The sequence below is a fragment of the Rhipicephalus sanguineus genome, chromosome 8 (genome assembly GCF_013339695.2).
Source record: "Rhipicephalus sanguineus isolate Rsan-2018 chromosome 8, BIME_Rsan_1.4, whole genome shotgun sequence".
Classification (NCBI taxonomy): domain Eukaryota; kingdom Metazoa; phylum Arthropoda; class Arachnida; order Ixodida; family Ixodidae; genus Rhipicephalus; species Rhipicephalus sanguineus.
The window spans coordinates 28,164,593-28,189,982 of NC_051183.1; the positions used below are offsets into that span (position 1 = coordinate 28,164,593).

The following is a 25,390-nucleotide window of genomic DNA, read 5'->3' on the forward strand; positions in this document are numbered from 1 at the left end:
CCTGCACCCTAATGAATTTATTTAAAAGTCTAAAAGTGTGTGATACAGGCTTATATGGCCTAAGTATGGCAAATTTTAGCACCTAATGTGTTTTGCCATTTATAACTTGTCGAATTCGCTTAGATAATAATTACCATTCACTTTGACTTGCTTCAAACTAAGCAAGTGATATACGCACTAGCCTACTAAATATGGAGTATTTACTGCTGAGGGTTGCAGCCAGGAAAGCTAGAACGTCAAAATAATTTAATGTGTGTCTCGCACTGTGGCTTGTTACGTCTCGCAAGAAGTCTGGTCTCCTGTTGTATTACTAGTAATATATATATATGTATATATATATAATAGCAATTGCATTAGAATTGTATTAATCAGTGCATTACTAGGTGTGCAATAGGTTCTTGCCTTCAAGTGTTACAGAGAACTTTTATCTTTCAGGCACCTGTGCTGAAGAGAATCCACCTGCCTCGTCAGCTGAGGATTGCGTGGACGTGTAAGTTTGTTTCTTCTTTCTTTTCTTCTAAATTGTGAAAAGTGAGCAGTTGTACAGTTGCAGTGGATATAAAGTGCACATTGATGTAAGCTGCATTGGTGATAACCTTTTCTTGCTCTTTTTTCATAGAAAACATGATGCTCTTGGTATTCAGTGCTTCTGATGCGTTAGCATTAGGAGGTACACACTGATGATAGAGTATATTCACTTGCATACCACTAACGCTAACTGTTGCCACTGACTGTCGTTAGCAACACTTAGCGTAATACCTGTTGGTTATCAACGTAATTGGAGGTGGTTAACCCCCTTCCCTGTTATGGACAAGTGCGGCTCGTTCTTGCCGAACAGTTCCCAGATAATTTTGGATGAGTGTAGCTCATCCGCTTGATGGAAAAGCTTTTGTTCATTGTCAGAACAATAAAAATTGTCACAATTATTAACAGTGCGGCGGTTTGGGCACGTTGGTATTCCATCTTGAAAAAACTGTGCGCGCACGGAAAAGACGGACGACAAAAAGACGCACATATGCACACATGTAGACACGTAGCGCCTACATGTGTGCAAGAATTATTAAACCATTCTGAGAAGGCTGAAAATTTCTGCCGAAGTTCTCATTCCTGTTTTGTTTTTATTCCTAATTATAAGTAGTAGCCAGCCCTTTTTTTTTTTTTGAGGAGATAACGGTAAGCTTCATTAAGCTAATTTGACTTTCTGTGTGGTTCAGTTTTTCTCCAACAGCAATAACTTGCTTCTTAGAAGAGAAATAATAAATACCAACTTAAAAAAAAATAACCACTTTAAAGAGAACTTTTCAAAATGTCAAATCGGTTCAGGGGTTAAGGCATGAGAAGCGCAGCCGAGGACGACGGGAAGTTTGTTGGGGAGGTGATGCGATGAAAAAATATCTGGGCATAAGACAAAATCTGCTCTCGCAGGACAGGATAAACTGGTCATAGTCTTGCATAGAACAAGTACATGCACCAAATAGTGAGGCACGTGTACTCCTGCAAAGCTAATGACTTAAGGCTTCTAAAGGTACCTGGTTCCACATAGGTTGTTAAAATTATTATTGCAGGGACAACCCTCCCTTCGAACTCCCGGACCCACAGCTAGACCTCACAGCGAACATCGACATCATTGGCATTATCGACCGCCTCGACGACACAAACATCAGGGAGACCCTCTACTGGAGCTTCTACGAGATTCCTGAGGAGACGCGGTGAGTTTGCCCGAATTACCACTCTCGTTGTTGGTAGCCCACAGGCACTAGAGGTGTCACTACGCTTTCTTGTCTCCACTGTTCTTTTTTGTTTGTTTTTTACACCCATTACAACAATTGGCTCTGCCATAATTCTTCGTGTTCAGCCACAGCATCGGCAAAGGGCACCTAACGCCTCACAGATATGTAGTGGGTACCTCGCTTTTCCTCAGAATGAAGAAACTTTCTTTCTTCATTCTGTGGAAAAGCGAGGTAACCACTACATATCTGTGAGGCGTTAGGTGCCCTTTGCCGAGGCTGTGGCTGAACACGAAGAATTATGGCATAGTGGGTACAGTAGAACCCCGCTGTTACGTTCCTCACTGCTGCGTTTTCCCGGCTGTTACATCGTTTTCCGCCGGTCCCGGCATAGCTCCCATAGGATACAATGTATTGGGAACCCCGCTGTTACGTCGCAACTGTCGGACCGTTCCCGTATGATACGTCGCGAAGTGCGCTCGGAGCCGACCGAGTGACTACCAAAGAGAGCGGCCATGGTGCATTTTCACGCAGCTTGGCCTCGTTTAACCGTAATATTAGCGGCATGAGAGGCGCAAGCAACAGAATCTTTTAATTGATGCAAACAAAAGCATGGCCTTCGAGATTCAAATTGCAAAGATGTCGTCTATGACGTAACTGCTCGCGAAAGCAAGGCCTTCGAGATTGGCATTTACTATCGACAAAAGCATAGCCTTTCAGATTTGTATTGCACAAACATGGCGTGTATGACGTAATTGCTTGCGAAAGCAAGGCCTTCGAGATTGGCATTCACTTCTGCCATCGCGTTGGTGTAGACTCATCATCATCATTTTGTCGGAGAACGGGAGGAGTTCGAGCTGGTTGGAGCTCGCATGGTCGTGCGTGCGGTTCGCGATCGGACTCGCCGCACCGGTCGTGATTGCGTGTGCTTAGTTCTTTCATGCCTACAGCTGTTGGTGTTAAAAAAATCACATACGTTGATTATATTTCTGTGGATGAGGCCGTCCTAAGCTCCGCGTTTCTATCCATCGACTAGATCGCGGCTGAGCGCGCCAATTTTCGTGCTGCTCGTAAGAATTGAAATAAAATTCTGTACCACTAAATATTTTGCCGTTTTTCCTGTTTTTCGGCTCTTACGTTTCCCATCTCTTACGTTTATTTCCTACGGTCCCTTCAAAAACGTATCAGCGGGGTTCTACTGTACTTCGCTACTTCGCGAAATTATAATTTATGGCGTAGTGGATACGTTGCAACTGTACTCGTTGTAGTCGCTCCAAGAGAGTTTACAAAGGTCTCTAGAAAGGCCGCTCTTCCAGCTTTTGCTATGCCTGTGCTGCGTGTGTCGCGCAGGCCTGGCGTTCTTTTGTTTTTAACATAGCAATAGGGGATATTCATAATGCTTGGTGCTCCGGCAACACTGGGTGCACCCGCCATTTTTTTGATGGGCACAGTCGCGGAATCGTTTGCTAGTGTCACCATGAGGAGAGGCCATGGAGAGACTGAGCTGCAGTCGTTGGCAGAGCTTTCGGAACGAGGAAATGCAGCCGTTTCTTTCGTCATCCAGCGCCAAACAGTCAGTGGACCTCGCTGTGCTGCCACAAATCGACGAGAACGCAATATCTGAGTTCTGCGTGCTTATAAGCTCATCCGGATGGCAGCTGCAAAAGGGGCACCGCTTCGCGAAGCTGAACTGCTGTTCTCTAGTGGCGTGCGCTTCTGACCTGAAGTAGGCATTCAAGAAAAGTGTTCGTTGCAGAGGAGATGTGACTGTCAAACTTCTAAGATAACCTTGCACTGCAATGCAACTCCATCGTGTTTCCCACTGCAATTTTATACACATGTCATAAACACCTGTGAGATACCAACACCACGTTAGCTTCTGCACGATTTGCAACGATGTGCTGCTTTGCTCAACTCATTTCTCAGGGGTGGAAGTGATGTGCCATTTGCGCCACGCTGCTGGGCCATCCTACTCCAAAACTCATTATTGCACTGAAACTGCTCCCAAGCGGTCTTTGATGCCTTCATGTGCCACTGTAACCCGTGACGTGGCGCACCCAAGTGAGCTCCTATCATCACCTGGCGCGCTCTCAGTGACATTGGTGACGGCGCAAAAAACTAGTTTTGAAGGGGGGGGGGGGCTGCAAGGACGAAGCAATGGATGTGATGGCAAGAAATTGTAATGTTGTACAAAGTAAGGCTAGCAGCTAACTCTTTTGGATCCGATCTCTCATAACTCTACAAGACGCTGGTGTACGAGAATTTGACTGCTGCAAAGAGTGAAGCGGTTTTCATGCTACCTGTCGTCTTAAGACCAAGAAAGCGGGCAGTTTGCTGATGTCTGCTGAAATAGCGTGCGCATCAGCGCCTTCATGATTAAACTTGCTGCTCAAGCGCCGCAGCCCCCCCCTCCCCTCCTTCCATTCCCTCGACTCTCTATACTCCTTTGCCTGGCGAAAGACAGGTGGGGCGTTTCATCTCTGCTTCAGCCGCGTTCGTCCCCAGCGCTTGCGCGCTTTTACTCGCGCATAGAACACATGATGTGTGGGGCGATGTCATCGATTTGGACTTCATACAGAAAACGCCGGCGATGGCAAAAACCCCCCGATAGCGTCCATATAATTGCTATCACAATAAAATTGGGCATCTCAGTTCTGTCTTCTCATTTGTAGACATGAGCAGTTTTGTTTTGTCAGTGTGAACATAAAAATTCTCTGAACTGTAGTCAGGTTTAGCTTGCAGTGCATTGCCTATCTCTATTTTCCTGTCGGTTCTCATTGGCTGTGGCGCTTCAATGACGGGAGCATAAGCTTTTTAATTCGCTTTTATAGAATCTCATTGGGTTTAGAATGAAGGTAAGTTTTATTAGCTCATCTCTAGTATTGAGGTGGTGTTCATTTCAGATGTGGTGTTATGGCTCTGTCAGCTGTGATGCTTTAATGATTTAATTTGTGGTATGTCTGGTCAGTTTGTTAGTATTGAACATTTAGTTAAAATAATTGAATTTTTTTGTGTTTACCAGAAATTTTCAATTAACAGTGATGTTTAACCCTAGAAATCTTCTCCAAAACTAACTTGCATGGCTCCAAAGCGCACAAGAGGGAGAGTTGAGCTAGTTGGTTTGGGTTCATTTTGAAACAGTGCAAAAGACTAAAGAAAAAGAAGACTTAACGAAATCCTGTCTTCTTTGTCTTTCGTCTTCTGCGCTGTTTCAAAGTGAATCCAAAGCACACCTTTTGATGCCCAAAAGCTGCTCCAAAACTGCTCAAAGACGTGGCATGCGGACTATGTACTTCAGCGCACACTGTTTTGCGAAGCTTGCAAAGAGATGCCTGTTGGGGTCTTTGCGCCGATTGAGTCTCTTGTGGTGGTGCCGATTTTCCGCAGATGCGCGCAGCAGTGTCTGTGGCACTGCTTACGCACGTTTGTATACGTAAATGAGCGGTGGTCGGATTTTCGATGGAGGCGAAAATGTATGGGGCCCGTGTACTTAGATTTATATGCACGTTAAAGAACCCCAGGTGGACGAAATTTTCGGAACCCTCCACTACGGCGTCCCTCAGTAATCATATCGTGGTTTTGCGACGTTAAACCCCACAGTTGTAATTATTATTATATACGTAAATCATTGCTTTCATCGTTCTGCAACACTGACAAGCTAATGTTGATCAATCGCACTTTCTTGCGCGTGTGCAATGTCGGCCGTCTGTTTTAAAATGCATATTTCAGTAATATTGTTCTACAGGTCTAGCTTATGTCGCAGGCGAGCATCTAAACTGCATGGAGAAATAAGAACTGAGGTCAAAGAGCGCTTTTGCGCATGCCAGTCATTTCCAAACCAAAGCGCAGTGCCGATCTTGTTGACGAAACAATTCCGAGTCGGTACTCTCTTTTTCTTCATTCAGGCAACTGATAAATTCAATTAAAATTAGTGTTACCTTGTTCGCAGCATTGTCAGGGCTCCCTCGTTGCCTGAACAGCACACGAAGCATTGGGAAGTCATTGCAGAATGAAGATAGAAAACCAGCAGCTAGCAGCTTGAACGGCTGCGATGTGCTAATGGTTTCATTTTTGGGCCCAACAAAGCATGGCTGATCTAGCTTATGGGCTTGTCGGCAAATGGTGTGGTACAGTTTGAATATCCCCTATTCACAGTTTATTAATAGAACTCGCAGCCACGCAAGCTAGTGCAAGTGCATGAAACACAGCTGTGTCAATACTGTATGCTATGCAGCACAATGTGAAACTATATCCCATTCAGGCTATCAATGTTCCTCAGTTTTGGCTTTACTAGAGCCATAAAATAAAATTTCTATTAATCTGAATTGCTCTTGGTTTTAGTAGGTACACAATGCCAGGTAGTAATATAGCTAGAGGAAAGTTTAACAATCTTCAGCCGTTTGCATTTCTGGCGCAAGGTATGCACTAGTATTACCTGCAGCTCTCATGCTACTTGCTGGGAGTATAAATATATAGACGGGTCATGATTCATTATTCATCACTGACGTGTCATTATCTAACAGGAGCGCTCAAATATAGTGCTCCAGAGTAGTCGTCAGCGTCTCTTACTGTAGTACATTTACAGAAGGCCGTAGAATTAGGCATATTGGTACAACATGATTATGGTGCAAATCAGCGTAGCTGACAGGAGGGAACAGAAGAGAGGACTGTGATGAGTGGAGTTCGCGTTTAAATTGTGTGCCTTTCAAAAGTGCACGTCATAAAGAGAAAGACGACAAGGAGTGCGCGCGCGGAGATGAGCACAGTGCCGAATGAAAGACGACGACGACGAATACCTTCATGAGAGCGCGAGGCGCAAGGATACGAAGGACAAGTGGCTGAATAAGAAGACAGCACGGAGCATGTCGGGAGCCAATCACTTGTCAACGCGGCGGTTGAGCAGTGTCCAATGAAGAGTAGACAGGTGGACAAGAGAGCGAGAAAAGCCTTGTGCACGGAACTAGGGGAGTTTTAAGGGAACTAGACATGGGGAAGGTTGGCACCGGACCGGGCGCTGAAGATGGGCCGTCGGGTTGCGGACCCGAGCCACCGAGACTTCAACAGGCCGTGACCTCCTGCCATCTAGTTCCCGTGCGAGACCACAGCCATGGTGCGCGAACTCCACCCAAAGGCCTGCGGACTCTGAAGGCAACAGGCAACGTAGCGTCAGCAGTTGGGCTACGGGCCCTAGCTGTGCTTCCAGCTGCCTGGCCAGGTTGCCCTGGCATCTCAATGCATCGGCCAGCAGCCACCGTTTCCTCTTCGTCACCAGCCAGCCCGTGTCAACTCAACAAGCCTGAGCCACCACATTCCGGTTGCATTTGTGTCATCCAGCCCGAAGCGATTTGGTGAGACAGAACTCGTTAAATCCCCCGCTCCGCTGCTCAGCCGTGTCAGAAGTAGACTGGTTAGTTTAAATCTCTGAACTTGCGTTTTGTTTGTAGTTAAGAATGTTTTACCATGTGCACTGAACCTTTTGTTCAGTGTTTAGTGTTTTGTTGATTTTTTTCCCCTCTCTAATGGTCTATTAAAGTTTTTTTTGTGGGTGTTTAAACCAACGGCTTCGTCCTTGATAAAGCTCTCCGACGCTCACGTCGTAGAAAGAGCTGTCGAAAACAGAAAAAATCACAGCATATCATATCCCCGTGGTGAATGATGATGAGTGGGGCGAAGCGAACTAGCGCTGCAGCACGGCGATGGCATTGGCGCGAGTGTGGTCCTTCTTGATGGAAGATATTGTGACTAGATTGTTTGAGAACCACAACCTGTTGCACACACCGCAACTATGGCCGAAACTGTTATCAAGGAAGTCCCGCTGGAAGCGCGTGTCGGCGCCCTCGGGCAGAGCCCGCCTGATGCGTTTTGCAGCCACTTCACGTGCTCGCACAGCCTCGGGCTCTGCCTGCCGGTACGCGCGCTTTCTCGCCGCTTCACGGTCCTTCACATTTTGAAGATCCAATTCGCGCCGCAGCCGTGCAGCTTCGGCTTCGCGGGCTCGAACGGCGGGGTCTTCGTGCCGCAGCTGTGCAGCTTGTCGAGCAGCTTCGGCTTCGCGGGCTCGAACGGCGGAATCTGCTTCGCGGCGTCGACCTGCAGCTTCGGCCTCGCGGGCTCTCACCGCAGAATTCTGTCTGCGAGCGCGTACTGCCGCCGCCTTCCGTGCCCTCCGTTCCGCAGCCTTGTCTTCCATCTGGCGACTCTGAGCTAAAGAGAAAGCGTGCCAAGAGGGAGCCTCATGGCGCGTTACTTCTGAAATGTTGTCTTCGGAAACACAAGACGTAGTAAAGAAGAAAGAACTCCACACAGGCGAACACGCGTGAGTGTCACTCGTCAACGTCGTCTTCTTCTTCTACTGCATACCAGAACACGCGCAGTAAAGAAGAAAGAATGCCACACAGGTGAACACGCACGAGAGTCTCACTCGTCAACGCCGTCTTCTTCTTCTACTGCATACCAGAACGCGCGCTTCTCACGAGGTAGAGGTGGCTACTACAACGCTACAAACAGAGGATGGACAGACCCACGGCATAAGGAGCTTCGCTCCTAAAAAAGAACCTGCATTACAAGGACACAGAGCGCTGAACTTTATTATTCCGTTGCGTTATCTTCAGTCAAGTGAACGCTAACAAAGTCCAACCTGCCAGAGAGAGACAGAATTTCACTTTAATTCTTTGTATGCATAAGATAGCTCACAACCTCAAAAAACATGGTTGATCCCTCCATTATAGGGATCGGTATGACACGAAAGTAAAACATGTCTTTACAGCAGTAGTTGAATGTTTACAGTACATTGATATAAAAGAGCTTCCACAATGTCTATTGGCAGCAGCTGTAGCACTGTTTAACATGGATGCACCCACGTTTGCGCTTGGTAGCACATCTCCATCCCGACGACTATCGTCCATGATCAATGATTAAACAAACCCTTGTGGTAGCTGTAGTAGTTAACGGTGAGAGCGTAATCAGAGAAAGTGGTGTGATAGCCAGAAGAGCGTCGCTGACTGGACGCAGAACCTGGGCATGCGGCATTCCGCCGCGTGTTAAAGAGACCACCATGGGACTAGAGGGAAACGCAACCCGTGTCGTGTCTGCCCACTAGCCCAGCCGCGATTTTTCTCGGGGCGAGCGTAAGCGGGGAACGCGGTATTACAGCCAGGCGACGCAGGTGCGCGTCGCAGAGCTATGTTTAATATGGATGGATGCTATGAACGAGGCAGAGACATGCGCTGAGGTCGACACCTGGCGGTGTGTTAAGGCGTTGACAAAATTGCACTTTTATTGAAAACGCGCCGAATGGGACGCATGCCTAGCAACGACGCGTTGCAGGAGCTAATTTTCTATTACTTCACTTTACCACCCCCAGACGGTGACACCACCTCTCCGACCGAGAGCACTGTGAGAGGAGAGTGTGAGATATAAAAGGCGCGTTTGTAAAGCGTCTAGAGTCTGACTGTGGCGCAGTGGATAGCGTGCCCGGCATCTGTTCTTGTGGACCGAGCCGTCGTGGGTTTGGTGTCCGTTGATGGAACTATTTTTCTTTGCCATCTGATGGTGTACATTTTTTAAACGTCATTTCCGTGACGGAAATACGTCACTGAAGTCTTCGTGGACCCCGGCATAAAACACTTTCGTGTTAAAAAGTAGCGCAGCGAGTGAATGTGAACTTGCTTTTCTCGGCCCCACAAAAATTGAGCTGCTTGTGCAAAATGTCTGTCCCAGCGTGCTGGCCCAATTGTGGGTGTACTACCAACCATGCAAATAAATTTAAAGATTGTGTTTGTAATGTCGTTTACCAGCTGCCCCTATCATGTGGAAAATATTACATTGGCCAAACGGGTCATTGTTTAAATGATAGGTTGAAAGAACATCTGTACAAAGTTGATCGGTCGAAGCAAGGGTGGCTCTCTGCTCACTGTAGCAAGTGTGGGTGCAGACTAATATATTCAGATTGTAGCGAAATCATTGAGGCAGGAAAGATTATCTCTTTAAAGGATGATTGTGTCATTACACCCTCTGTCACACTCACTGATAAAGAAAAGATGTACTTAGGTTTGTCCACGTGATGAACTCTTGCAATATTGTGTTCCGTGCATGGCAGTTGGAACAGTGTGTGAATGTATAAAAAAAATTCACCGATGATTACGATACTGCCTAATGCGAATTCTGAGTGCAGCTGTTTAGATGTTTTGATTTTGCAATAAGTTGAGACAAATGATTGGAGAGAGACATGTATGTATGTACAGTTGCATACCACTATTTAATCACATTGAGCATCTTCACACCCAGATGTCTCAGTGGCTGCGTGTAATCCATGTCGCCCTTTTCTTTGACAATTTCTTGCACTGCCCGGTTCAGATTGGACATACCTTGGTTGGCCTTACATATTCCACCACGTAAGCGGCACATGCATACGTGTCAAGCACTAGCTGAAGATCCTTGTTTGAATCTAGGATGCACACCACCATGAGTTAAGGTAATTCACCCACCTTTGCTGCACGGTGTGGGGTAGCATGAGGATGCGACGAGGAGTACCTGCTAGAAGAACGGAAATGTACTCTGCCTTGTTCATGACGCCGTGATGTTCCCAGAACTATGTCATTGAATCATAGTTGTTCGTTTCCATACTTACTTGTTTCGGAAGCTCCCGATTTGTTTCTTCTGCACAGCGATGGCGAGTGCCTTCGACCAATGCACGTCTTCTTTGCTTGCCCAATTCCTATGGCACATGCTTCATTTTTGTTGGACACTGTAGTGGGGCTTGCCCATTTCCTGTGGCACGTACTCGATCGCGTGTTTACGCCACCGACGGCGACGCCGCTCAACGCAGGGACGGGTGCCTTAGACCTGCGCTTTAAATTCGAAGGCTTTTCAAAGCAATAAATTGTTGGAAGTTCAGCACTCTGTGTCCTCTCTTCTGTCCCATCCTGTCTGTTGCGCCGATTTGCACTCATGAACATTTAGAGAATGTAAGAATTCTTGGTGCTTGTTTTAGTAAGCGGACTGGATGTGTTGCCCCTATGTACTCGATGCAGTAGTGCAAGTCGCAACCTATGGATGCGAATATGCGGGATATTTAAGAGCATGTTTCTATTGGCAGTAAACACTGGGAGCTGTACGGATGCCTTATGGAAGCAGACAAAGCAGTCTTTGGTTACATCAAAGGCCGCGTCAAGCTGCTGGTGTCGCTGGGCGATTACATCAAGCTACCCGACACGGGTGACAGGCTCACCCTCGCCCGTGCGGCCGCCAGCGGTGAGGTTCGCCGTCGTGCAAAGGCCATCACCAGGCTGCGTTACAAGGTCACATGCAGTAAGTTGTTGTGCCCATAACTTTGTCATACAATCAAGTGTGTGTCTGTAACCTGGTCATGCAATTAGGCACGTGTCCGTAACCTCGTCATGTAATTAGGCACATATCCATACCTTATTGTGTAATTAAGCATGTGTCTGTAACATCTGAAATCCTGTTTCGTTGAGATTCATTGCTCCCGTGATGCTTAACCGCAGTGAAAAACGTCAAAATTGACTGACCTGAAATACAGTCCCTGTTTTGTTTACTAGCAGTCGTCTGCCTAACTTTTCCCCGTCATCTCGAAAATGACATTTTGATTGATTTATTGACTTAAAGCCCACGAGGTTGAAGGCACAACACTACTGTCCTAATGAGAATGTTATTTCAGAAATCTCTTTTTCTTCTTTCCAGGGCGTAAAGCTCAGTTCAACCAGTACATTTTGCAGCGCCTTCAGGACGAGCACAAGACGGACGAACTGCTCCAAAAGTACCCCACCACGGACTGCTTGGGAAAGGTTGGTGACGATCGTTATTGTATTCTTTCATAGTTATACTACATCAAATGGGAAAAGTGACCATCACCGTAGTCAGCAGATATTGTACCAAAATCATGATGAGTAGAGCTACAAGGTGGACTAGTTGGTGTTCATTCGTTTTTAAAGGTGCGCTTGGTCAACACACACACTGCACAGAACGAAAAATACACGACACACGACTTTGCACTCAACGTCGTGTGTCCTGTATTTTTTTCGTTCGGTGCAGTGTGTGCATTCACTTAGCACGGCTTAAAGGGATACTGAACAGAAATTGGAAAAACTGACGAAAACATTGAAATTCTACTAATAAGACGCGACTGTTGCGATAAGCAGTTTATTTCACATATTTTTCAACAGCTGGCTGTAATTTTGGTGGATTGTCAGCACGTGGCGTGACTAAGCAGGCTGAAGCTCGGGTGACAGCGGGTATTGTTGGCATGCCAGTTTCCAGTGTAAGAAATGTTGCCAGATGTTGCAGTTCGTTAAAAATGCATTACCGTACTTACTCGAATCTAACGCGCACCTTTTTTCCGGTAAAATGAGTCCAAAAATCGCATGCGCGTTAGAATCGAGTACCGAAAAAAAAAAAAAGGAACTCGGTTATCATATTGCCATCGGCATTTCAAAATGGCCGCCTCCTACGCTCCTTGGCCATTTCTCGTGTGCTGAGGAGATTGTCATCCCGTTCTGCGTTCGCATCGACGGCATGGAAGTGCCGCCTCCAAATACTCGACAAGTGCACCACGATGCCGCATTTAAAAGAATAGTTATTACATGTGCAGAGACGGACGGAAATCGGGCCGCATCGCGGTCGTTAGGAGTTCCCGAAACGTGCGTGCGAGACTGGCGCAAACAGAAGCAGATTTTTTTACAGCAAAGCTTCACGGAAAGGTTTCAGTGGACCAAAGCAGGGCCGGTTTCCCGAAATCGAAGAGCGTTGACAGCGACAAGGAGTTGTCCAACAGCGATGAGGACTGATCCATTACGCTACTTGTATCGCCGCCGTAGTTGCGACAGTTTTAGCGGCAAGGCCCACTTTTTGACTGTGTTTTACTTTTTTGAAACTTTACTTTAAAACCCAAGTACTTCTTCTTCTGAATGTGCGAGACTTGTGTTTGGGCAAGTTGGTTCATACATGATACGGACATACGAGCGCTATGGGACGGGGACATAGACAAGAGGTGAGCGCCTGTCCTGTGTACCTCTTGTCTATGTCCCCGTCCCATAGCGCTCGTATGTCCGTATCAAGAATGTGCGAAGTTTGACTCCTACGGACTTTTTTTGTTCTTTTCTTTCACGAAAAATGGGTGCGCGTTACAATCGAGGGCGCGGTAGAATCGAGTAAATACGGTAAATTCATTATTTCCTAAGGTTCTGCCTGAAATGAAGGTTGTGTCTATCGATTCCAGCACCCAATGCTTCATTGGCTGAAAATCTTGGTGGCAAAAATTTTGTTCAGTAGTCCTTTAAAGACTAATGGTGATAATGATTTGATTAAGGCAAAAGCCTGATACCGTATTTACTCGAATCTAAGCCGATATTTTTTTTCGAAAAAACGATGTGCGAAAGTGGGGAGTCGGATTAGATCAGAGTACCATGATTTGACCACAGCCGCCACCTACCTAAAGGCCCGGCTCCGGTAGCGGCATGGCGGCTCACCATGCTCCGATCTCAGGCTACCGTATGCAGACAGCTCTGTATGCGCGTCTGAGGCTCATTTTCGTGACATCCTACGGTAGCTGCATGGTGACGAGGTCGCTCAGGCTCAGCGGCAGAGTGGTGGTCCCCATGGCTACCCAGGCCGACCGCGTTGTCTGCTTCGTACTGTCCATTGTTCTGAAATCTCGCAGTCTGACGTTCATGCAGCGAGGGTCGTCGAGCCGACGAGATTTCACGCCGGCAAAGGCGGGCAAGGGTGGATCAGGTCACGTGATTACGGTGCCCGCGAATGCCACGCACTTTGACACCCTCTCTCCTCCTGTCGCGTGACGCGGAAGTGGCAGAGGCACGAGCGCAGAGTTGGTCAGTTTTCTGCCGATAAAACAGTGTTTTCTTTTTTTAATTCGGCCCGCATTCAACATAAGTTTTTTTTTTTTTCTGGCCTTGCGAATTTCGGGGGTCAGCCTGCAATCGAGGGCAGCCTAGATTCGAGTAAGTACGGTATGCCTCATCAAACAGGAAAAGTGACCGTCAGCACTCATCAACAAGAATGGTTTCAAAAATCACCTTTGATAAGGACCATGACAACTGCACTGGATAGATTTCAGCTTTAGGGTTTTAGGGGATGCATGAATGCATTAGGGACCTTGCACGTTTTCTATGACATTACCTAAATTTACATGATTTCCATCGCACCGGAACTAAATGCTTAGAAACACAGCTGACTTTGGCCGCTACATTTAGGTATGGTGCTGGGACCCGAGAAACTTGTAGGACGTTTGAGCTTCGCCTTCAAGATGTAACGCAATAGCGTAATCGGGCCTGGCTTCGGTTTGTAGCCTGGCTTCGTAGCGTAGCCTGGCTTCGGCTCTCGGTGCATGCCTCAACCGTGCCGTAAGGAAACGAATGACTTTGCGTGTAACATTGGCTGTTGCAAACTATCCTAGAATGCCTACTGCAGTACAGTTGGCAAGTGCCCACTACACCATAATTCTTCCTTTTGAGAATAGGCGAAGGGCCCACTACGCGTCCATAGGGCAACACACGAACCTACGTGGCTGCTCACTTTGTTGATGCTTTTGCAGATGATGATGATTAAATATGAGCGCTTTCTGATGGGTGGGCCTTTCAAACACCCACTTGTTGCACAATTCACATGTTTTGACGCCTGGCGTGATTCTACGCTTCCGCCACTTAATATTACATGCGTTAAGGAGACTCCTTCCACTACATGACATTCATATAGTCTTCTTTTCTTTTTTTTCGAAGCAGTTTCAAGCGAAGCGTGGCTCTGTGGTAGAACACCAGCTTGCCACTCAGATGGCCTGGGTTCAATTCTCACTCTAACCTAAGATATTTATTACTTATTTTATTTGCATCTTTCTCGATTTTTCGATCACGGACAAGATGATTTTTCGCTCGCAACCACTGACCCCGGAACTTCTGCGAAACGAGCTCTTTAACGCTGTCGCATTAAAACACTTTGAAATCCATAACATCACCATCGGATACTTCTCCGGGATATTTAAGAGCGCTACTATTGACATGATTTTCTTACCGGTATGTTCTCCATCGTGTGTTCAAAAATTCACGCCGAAACACAAAACTGGTGTGATTTGGAGTTACTGTATATGCTACCTCTAGGTAGCAGAGTTGCGCATAGGTCTGGCTAGCAACCACAGCTATGCGGCGAAGACGCGCTTCGTTTTTGCAGGCGACATGCCTACCGGGTCACCGATCGACAAGTTTGGCGTGTCGAAGACCGGTGATTAACATTACTGTGAATGACTGGTGTCAATCCAGTTCGCTGCAGCGGCGCGATCGAGAATTGGCCTGAGCGTCAGCTTCTCCACAACACATGGTTGCTAGTGGCGTTTGGTAGACGGATGCGCAACTCTGCTACCTAGAGGTAGCATATACAGTAACTCTAGTGTGATTCTACTGGTTGCGCCATCTCTCAAATTTTTCTAGAAGCATGTACTTTCGCCCCTCGCTGTGTTGGTATGTGTATAGAAGAGCACGGAGTGAACGCACCCACCCTTCTTTGCTGGGGAGCATGGTCACTTCACCCGCGTTGCTCTCTGGGGCTGGGCAACCATGTGGCGCACGTGTGATACGGGCACAAGGGTTGTTCTGCCATCCACCGTGGGTTTTCTTTTTTTGTTGTTGTTGCTGTTTTTCTTTTTTCCATTCTGTTGACGTGTCGCTACGGCGAGTCAAATTCAGAGGCGCGTGCCATTGCCTCTCCAATAGACCGAAAGATGACGCGATCACTGCTTTCGCACACTCGCCACGGCCTTGCTTGCTGCAATCAGCAGAAAACGGGGTCGTTGTATTTTCTTTTTATCTCGATCTGTCGTCGTGACTTCACAGTGCGCCATTTCTCTGTGTTTCAAACTTCCCTGATATTCCCGATACCAAGCCGACACTGGGGGTGCATCACGGCCAAAAACACCCGACAGTGAAAGGGTTAATAAACCTGTGACTGTGAAATTAACAACACTGGAGTTGTCGGAGTATAATTTATCAGTCTGAACTAATTTATTGTTTGACTTCAATGTCCCTCTAACAGTCCGTGTCTACCTGCTGTGTTCTCATGGGGGCACTGCTTCCTGTTTCGTTTTTGCAGCTGCTGGAAGAGTTAGGAAGTTTCATAGTGCGCTACCGTCCTCTCTGCCGGGACATCGCCATCATCGCCTCTGACCACCACCACACCTTCCAGTACCCAGTGTGAGTATTGACTGCATCTCCATTACTGAAGCAACGGTTTAGTCGTCACTGGCACAGTTTCCTACAATACTTGCTAGAGGGAACTCTGGCGCTAGTGTCTATGGGAGCTGCAACGCATGGCGCTTCAGCTACCATGGGAACGATGGGTAGTACACGGATTTGTTTAAACTTCGTACTTTCAGCTCCGTTTGGCTCGGCGTCGCCTGCATCTGCTTTGTCGCAAGACGAAGTTCAGCAAACGTTCAACAGTTCCACTTCGCCACTTGACTTTTTTGGGCTCGCCAATTCAAATCTGGTCACGAAGTTCACAATGATCCATTCTTTTATCCGAAAGAAAACCAAAACACGGCAATAAACAAAGCCACAAGTGCGTTCGAAGCCCGCAAGTATGAAGACTAGGCAAATCCATGTACTACCCATCATTCCCATGGTGGCTGAGCGATCGCAGCGCCAGAGTCCCCTCTGGTTAATTTTAGGAAACACTATGGTCACTGGCACATTGCGTCCAGCGCAGCCCACTCGCGGGCATGTGTATGCAGTGGAATCTCGTTGATATGTTCTTCACAGGAACCGGGAAATAAAACTTGCTATGTGAAAATCTTATTAACCAGAGGGGTTTAAAGGGACACTAAAGAGAAACAATGAATATGTTTAGACCGATAAATTGTGCTTTGGGAACTCTTAATGTCGTTAATTTTGCCATCATAGGTTTATTAATAGAGGAGAAAATAAAGTTCAAAGTTTCATTTTTAAATTTTGCGCTGAAATCTCCCCGCAAGACATCACGGATTTCAAAGTGTATTTATCATGTTTTGGCGCCATTGGCTCAACAAAATTACCCCAAACTTGGTATGTTAGGTCTATGGCCCCCTCAGAGGACAATGCACTTCATTTTTACCGATTAGGAACTACGTAGTCCATGGTAGGCGCCATCAAAACATGCGACATCACCAAGAATAGTGCGGAAACTTCGAGGTGGCGTCTCCACCCACATTTTGTTCTTGTGCGTTTTCTCGCTTGCTCAGCGTCTTCTCGCAGCAAGCGGGGTGTTTTTGGTATCGTGATAGAGTACTTTACTGATGTGAGAAAAATCGTTTTGCTCTTTAGTGTGCCTTTAAAAAAGGAGGAAAATATGCATAAACCATCAGCAACTCGCTTTTATTGAGCAACATTGAAGTAGCTGGTTAATTTGCGCTGCCCTTTCTTGTTTTCAACCTCATCATCGTCATAATTGGACGCAGCGGCCGCACCTGGCAGCGATCTTTTCGCCGCAAAACTGGCGCTGCTGCGTCCTCAGCAGCTCTGCAACATGCACATCGTGGCTTGTTGGAACGTCGTTTGAGCTAGTATACCGAAGAATAAACGTAGGGTTTCTAGATATATCGGCCAAGGTACACTTTCGCGGTCGTATTATCCAGTTTTCGCCAAAAATATGATCTTATTAAACGCATGAACAAGAATTGTTTCCAATTGACGTTGGCCGGTAATAAAAAGAAAAACGTATTTGGCTGATAAACGTATAACGCGAAGTCTCATCAACGAGATTCCACTATATTCTGGCAGCCATTACTTGCAAGAGCAGCTCTCACTGTTTCTTAGATGCGCGTGTACGTCTTGGACGTCAACTTGCCTTGGCTAGCCTGCAGTTAGAAAGCCGTTGGGCTGATCCCGTACGACAACAACGATTGCACATGCACTCAAACCTCAATATAATGAACACGGATATAACGAACTATCGGTTATAACGAGATTATTTTCGTGGCAGATGTGACTGTTATAATGAGGTTTGAGTGTATTAACGATAGAAGTGCAGCTTGTAACCTGTTTTTTACTTCGCTGATGTGCCTTCGGTGCTCTCAATACCCGAGTGTCACCAGTGCCAGGTATGTCTGCATAGAGCATCATCAGCTTGACTACGCCCACTGCAGGGCGTAGTCAAGTTGATGATCATCCATGATTGCTATGCGTTTAAGTTGCATTGAAAAGTTTCCTGAAGAAATTGACTGGTAATTGGTAATCTTTAATCATCGGCAGCTGGTTGCTGCCCAAGACTGCTTGCGTGCAAGTGATGAGTAGCACTTTTTGAGCTGATGCTGTTCCTGATGTGTGCGTGCTAAAAGTCTTCACAAAGGTAATTACAGGTTTCTTTCTATTAAATCGCAGGCTCTCGTACCAGATTATTGCCCCAAGTCGTTTAATCTGGTTCCACCTTGACCTCCCGATCGACGTAGATGCATACCCGAATGCTGTGATCGTGCCGTCTTTGCGTCCTTACTCGGACGAGTACGACGTAATCACGTAAGTGGCACGAGCTTCTTTTTAAAGGGGCCCTGCTTTGCTGAGCTTGCTGGGTTTCACTAATAGCAGTGTTGGGACATAGTTATACACACTTCACAAGGCAGATGTACCATTAATGTGTGCTGTTACAGTCATTAGCTAAAAATGCAATGCATAAAATGTTGTATTTACTCAATTGTAGGCCTACTTTACCATTGTGTTGTGCATAAAATAAATGTACTATACACACGAGTGCATTCCACAACAAATATTTATTAACCTAGTCGCCAGACTGACCACTTGTCCTCGTTAGACGCGTTGTCGATCTTCTCGGTGAAGTTCAGTGATTGGGCATTGCTGGCTTTGAAATATGGTATTCCCGCTTCCGAAGGTGACCATTTTGAATGTCTCCAGTAAAGACCAGCCGCATGGTTTGATCACGTGTGCCGAAAAGCTGTGGAAAGTGTCCAGACTCTGGCCTGCAAGAGCCTTTGCACTTGCCGTCAAACGTAAAAATTTCGTCACTCTCCAGTCGCCACTGCCACACCACTCGCTCTCAGAAATGCCAAACTTGTGTACTATAACCACGTAGTTGCTTTTTCAGCATTGAGAATGGCAGCCCTCTTAAACACTGCTGTGAACGAGCGCCAAATGTTCTGCCACGATCGCTTATGGCAACAAAGCATGACAACAATGGTACGCAGCCGTCCAAACAAGTATGCCAAAGATCAAAAAAGGAGAGGCTCTTCCATCAACTACTGGCACCCCCTGAACGAATTGCTGCTGTTCGTCAATAGTGCAGTTGCCAATTGGAATGGCAGCTCTTCCATCAACAGTTGACATTCTCGACATAGAGGAACTGTATAATGCATGCAGTGAAAGTTGAAAAAGAGAAAATGGACCTTTCTGATCAAGTGCCTGGAGTAAACATATTAATAATATTCAAATATTCTCAAAGGCTCTCATTACGAGGGTGTTACGTGGGGGGGCGAGGCACATCAGCATAGGTCACTGTTTATACATCATGGGCAAACAAAAAAAATCACTACTAATACAAAGTTAAACAGAGATAATGTACAAAATAAGTATACAAACAGAAATTTCAGTAGAAAACAGACAAAACTATAGCTGCACATAAGTCCATAAAAACAACTGAAAGGATTTCTACAAAATCGCTGCAAAGTCTTGAAATGCTGTGGGTCGAGCCGGATAGGTAACCTAAAGTTGTAAGCATGCCGTAGCACCCTTGATTTTTCGTTTTGACATTGCTGGAGGTACATGTAGTTTCGGTTTCTACTAAAGCTGACCCCTCCCCCCCCCCCTTTGATACTTCGGATTTTCAAGTTTAAATAAGAGGCAGACCTACAATCGTGTAAATCTGGTAATTTCACATGGTGTGCTGAGTACTAGCAGAAAAGAATCGACGCAGAGGCTCCTTGTTGGAAAATTGTTGGATAGTGTGAGAGCGTTATTTGTAGTTGCATCGTTTCGACGTGTGGCGACACGCAGTCATTTAACCAGTATTATCGAACATTAACCAGTGGTGGCAGTATGTGAGCGGGTATTTCAGCGGAGGGTCACTTTCAGTTTGCTCATATCTCAAAGTAACTATGACCAAGAACTGTGGTGTGTGTGTGTGTGTGTGTGTGTGTGTGTGTGTGGTGTGTGTGTGTGTGTGTGTGTGTGTGTTGTGTGTGTGTGTGCGCGCTATCATAATAATTTACTCTTAAGGGGGGAGCTTGCTTTAAAAAGATTTCTTTATTTTTGAGTGGATTTTATGAAACTCTCAATGCTGATGTATTTTGATGTCCTGATTTCAAGTATGCAATTATTTTTCTCGTATGATGTGCAGCTCCTATAATATCAAACAGTTAATCTGCCTTGTTAGGAGCAAGATTTTTTTCTAAACTGTGAGAGGTCAAAAGAAATTCAGCATACAACAATAATCTGGAGTGAAAACTTATGCAGTAAAACAAAAATGGAGTCTAATCCCGCTTGAACAAAAGTTACAGTACTATGTTAAACTTTCGTGAGCGAAATCCCAGCTTGGCATTGACTCAATCACATATGTTCAATTTACCATAACTGTTATTCAGATGTGTTTAAAACATCAATTCTTGTTTTACTGCATACAGTATTAATTCCAGCTTATTGTGATATGCTGATTTGCTTCATAACTCTCAGTGTAAAAATAAATCTTGCTCTTAACAATACAAAAACTATTTATTATTTTAAAAATTACATGCAATAGAAAAATAATGGCATATTTGGAGTCGGCATATAAAAATATATAAGCTGTGAAAGTCTCATAAAATTTTACTCGAAGAAAAAACAGTGGCCCAAGAAGATGTTTAGAGCAAAAATGGCAGCCTTAAAGATGTTTCAGGGCTTCACTGTGTACAGGTTAATTGTGATAATGCAGTGCCTATAAATTATTTAATGTACCACTGATTTGAAAGTGCAGCACTTCTAAAAACAGTCGCAGACTATACCGTGTACCTGTGCATTTGTCTGCTTTGGGAGATATACATTTACGGAGCTTTTGTGTCTCAAATACCCGGCAACTCTTGTAACAAATTGAAGCACAATTTTAATTTGAAGCATTTGAAGAAAGTTCTGTCAGTTACGAACAAGGAGTGCTTTTCTGTCTCATCTACCTCTTGCCTAATTCACATAAATTGTTCAGTTGTGTACTGTCAAATTTCATTACAACTTTCGCTCCACGCTGATATTGGATAGAAGTACTTTAGATTTACTTCATTGAATTGGCCAATTCATTATAACTGTCACCTATATTACTATAGAAGCTGTACTATGCCTTGCTCATCCCGTTGGCTTATGCTCAAATGCTGACCCGAAGCTCGCAGCATCGAATCCCGGCTGTGGTGGCAGCATCTTCGATGGAGGCGAAATGCTGTAGGCTTGTGTACTTTGGTTTATTTCCAAGTTAGAGCCCCAGATGGCCGAATTAATCCAGAGCCTTCCACTACGACGTCTCTCATAATTGTATCGTGGTTTTGGGACATAAAACCCCAACAAATAAAATTAATCATCATATTTTCTTCCACGTGAAAAACTTGCAGGACCGAGAAACTACGTCGGATCGCTGCACGCGTCAACCCCGGTCCCGAATACATCGTTCGACTGGTCGACGAGATTGAAGACTTCCTCAAGAAGTAACCGGAGCATCGGAAGTGATGCCAACAGACTTTCTGACTAGATCGGAGGAGTTTCCGAATGTAGTGTCCCATCAGCTGTGCCCTTTCACTGCATGACTTGCAAAATTCAGATTGAATTGTGTACAGGCATGTACCGGAGCTCTGTCGGTTTTCTTTTTCTCACTATTTATTATTTCACGCAACCACCCAGAGCTTCTAATAAGACGGTTGCTTCAATTTTTAAATCCGTTTGTCTTGTAAGTACTAGTTTGTTTTAACGTATATATATTTCTGAACTTTTATCATTGGCCACGTGTTCTTATTTCCGATAAGACTCAACAGGCATATTTTATATTAGATGTCGGTGCTTTCGTTTTAATCACGTGCATTTTTACCTAAGGTACAATGCTACTAAGCAGCAGTCAGAGGCGTTGCACAACAAACTGTGTAGAACCGTGTAAACGTGAATGCAATTTTTTGTAAACATGCCAGCCTTGTTCAAACATGATCTGTTCATTGTCGCAGCTAATGCAACATGTTGGTGATAACATTCATAGTTTTATTACTAATTACGTAATATCTGTTGCTAGTTGTAAACTACATCTTGCGTTGTTAGGTAATTTGATGCAACAGAGATGACTATATTTTGCTTTGCAAAATTTTGTTGCAGTATGACAAATTGGGAAGCCAATTGACAAGCCCTGTCTTATATTTTTATTAAGTTGCCTTTGTTATTAACAAAACTGGTGTTGGTGATTAGATTAAATAAAATACGAATGTCGATTTTTAAGTATTTTTCATAAATGGCATGCTGCATTGCGCTGATGTTACACAATTTTTTTTTCTGGCACAAATTTCTTTCATTGCCTTTTTTTCTTTTTTTTTTTGCGAGAAAAGAAATTTTAGGACAATGTTCATTTTGCAGTGTGCGAGTGCCCCAGCTTCAAACTGTTTTCAACTCTGAAGTGTCACCATGCGAACCGACATTCATGATGTTTAAACAGAGTCGTCAGTAATTTCTGTAAAAAATTGTGCTGTTGCCACCACATTTGTCTGGAAAAGAAAATCGCGCCTGGTGTTTGCAATAAAGATTGCATGTGGTCATTCCTGAAAGGCACCTTGCATATGTCGGAGAAGTCGTTGGTTATATTCTTTGCGGTATATTCATATGTCTAGGGATAAACGTCTCCAATATCATTTTATTACTCTACATTCTTTTGCCAATTGTGAAGTTCCAAGGTCTGTCAAAGTCAGTTGGATAAAAAAAAAAAAAATTGGTCATGATCAATTGCATGTGTTCAATTCTGCGCAGCATCTATCGTACTGCAAAAAGTGTCAATATTAGGTTTTCACCTGAAGTACTGCATCACATGGTAACATTTTTCGATGCCCACATCCATTTTTATCCACACCTGTTATTACAAGCGAAAACGTAAGCCCCCACAAGCTTGATAGCGAAACCATATGTGTTTTACCATGTCTATACAAAATGAAAGCTAATGTTCCTGCTGTATAATAAATGCTTTGCTTTAATAAACACATTGCGACATACACGTTATGTCGCAATGTGTAGTTACATTTTTTTTGGCCACAACGCACATTTTAATGTCACATGCTTTTGACTACTTGACTTTATATATGTATATACTATATATTCTGTGTTTCGGTTTCTATTTAGAGTATGTATTTTCTGTACTAAATGGCTTTGCAACTAGCAACGTTTTTTTCAAGCCGGGCATTGTTTTAGAATAGTGTCAAATGTGTGGCAGTGTTCATTGCAAGATGTAGTTGTAAATGGTTAGATTGCTGCATGACGGCTTTCGTCGCAATGTGTAGTTACATTTTTTTTTTTTGGCCACAACGCACATTTTAATGTCACATGCTTTTGACTACTTGACTTTATATATGTATATACTATATATTCTGTGTTTCGGTTTCTATTTAGAGTATGTATTTTCTGTACTAAATGGCTTTGCAACTAGCAACGTTTTTTTCAAGCCGGGCATTGTTTTAGAATAGTGTCAAATGTGTGGCAGTGTTCATTGCAAGATGTAGTTGTAAATGGTTAGATTGCTGCATGACGGCTTTCATTATATACACCATTTTCTTCTAGACATTTGTTTGAGCATGACAAGGCAGGAATCTGCCTATGTATTAACTATTATAGCAAACATGACTTGCTGGAAACCCTGCCTTATGTTTTTATTTTTACGTTTGTATAATGCTTGTTTACAATATTCCGAGTATTTAATAGTCTTACATGGCGACTGTATGTGAGAATTTTAGCAGGCACAGGCCGTATTTTGTGCCGCTTGCCGCTGTCGAATCTGCGTCGTCAGCTGTACAGTATTCAATAAAGTTATATTCTTGTACATAACATTTCATCACTGTTGCTTTTTTCATATATTTGTTGAGCGGTATTTTGTTTATATGTGGATACATTTATTTACGATACCTCAAAGGCCCCAAAGAAGTGGTTTTACATGAGGGGTAAGCTGTTGCAATGTGTTAACTGCATAGATGCTCGATCCCTGCTTTGAAGTTGATACTGGAGCGGTGCACAACATTGGGAGAAATGCCATTCCAATCTTGTGCTGTCTTGACAAAAAAAAAAAGTAGCAGTTTCGCTGCAAGGGCAAAGCAACGAATGCGATAGCAAGAAAAAAGTCCAATACTTCTGTGTCATACACGGCCTTTGGTCCATCCTTTTCGGATTCCGGTATTCTGCACCCTAGTTCAAGTATCTTCACAGCAGAAGCTTACGCGATACTTGCGGCCGTTACACACATTAAACAATTAAAACTACGAAAGGCAGTTATATACACTGATTCCCCAAGTGTGGTAAAAGCCTTAAAAACTCGGAAAAACACACAGGTAGGGTAACACAGGGGAACCAGCGCTGGAGTTTCCGCGGACAGGGTGCGCCGCCCTGCCGGGCACGGCCGGAAACACTCGGGCATACAAACCAATACGAGTGGCTGCTAACGTGAACCATGCCGCCGTGCGCGATCATCAAACGAGGAAAAAGACGCGTCGAGACCGGCGGTATTGTATTCAGAAATGCCACAATCAAAAATGTCTTTAATAACTAAAAAAAAAATAGTCTAGAGCATAGTTGACTCCCTTCGGCTTCGCTTTCCACCGATGCACATGGGTTGGCGCTCTGGAAAACATCACAAATCTTTTATTGAAACTGGCCTTGAAAAAGTTGAGAGAAAGCACATGACAGCTTAGGTTGCGTAAGCATCGCGCCGTACATTACACATACCGTGTTTACTCGATTGTAACATGACCACGATTGTAACGCCCGGGTGACATTTCATTGCATCCAGGAAGTAAAAAATAGAATTTCGGTACTCGATTGTAACGCGAGGGCTGACTTTAGGTTGCAAAAATCTAGAAAAAAAAAGTCGCGTTACATTCGAGTAAAACGGTATATACGCACTGTCTAGTGCATAGCTCTAGACCGGTTACAAATTCATGACCGCTAGAAAAACCGTGTTGTCTACGCATGTTCCATTGCTGATGACACACTGCATGTCAAACTCTGAACCACCACGAAGTCCATTAGCATTTAGCGGGCACATGCAAGCCGTTAAAAACACCGTCAAGGAAAGCGTGTAGCGAAACAGCTTCTGTAATATAGTACGAGAGCTGTAACTAGAGATTACGTAAATGTGACATGCTCGCTCAAAACAGCTGTCACTCAATGGGCCGAATGCTCTCAGTGCTGCCTGAGGCACTAAGTTATTTCAAAGCGGGCGCACAACGAGCACAATGCATACACTGCAGTGTTGTAGGCGTTACTGAAAAAAAGTAACTAAATACGTTACCCGTTACACTATAAAAAAAGGAACGCTTTACCGCCCTACGTTACCTACAAAAAAATGTAATGCGTTACCGTTACCGTTACCGAAAAAAAGTAACGGACGTTACCTCTGCCGTTACTCCGCAATCATAAATTATAATCGATGTGTCTTTGCTGCACGAACCCACAGTAGCAATAATTTAA

The 25,390-nt window shown here is 44.8% G+C and overlaps 1 protein-coding gene across 1 annotated transcript in view; it reads left to right on the forward strand.

Moving 5' to 3' along the window:
• Positions 1-23,741, forward strand: part of LOC119403097 (uncharacterized) — a 54,930-nt gene extending 31,189 nt beyond the window's left edge. The window contains exons 7-13 of the mRNA XM_049418801.1: positions 436-490; positions 1,566-1,709; positions 10,825-11,036; positions 11,430-11,533; positions 15,843-15,943; positions 18,107-18,241; positions 21,304-23,741. Of these exons, the coding sequence (XP_049274758.1) occupies positions 436-490; positions 1,566-1,709; positions 10,825-11,036; positions 11,430-11,533; positions 15,843-15,943; positions 18,107-18,241; positions 21,304-21,400 (848 nt within the window). The 3' untranslated portion in view covers positions 21,401-23,741. The remainder of the gene's footprint in view (positions 1-435; positions 491-1,565; positions 1,710-10,824; positions 11,037-11,429; positions 11,534-15,842; positions 15,944-18,106; positions 18,242-21,303) is intronic.
• The last annotated feature ends 1,649 nt before the right edge of the window (positions 23,742-25,390 follow it).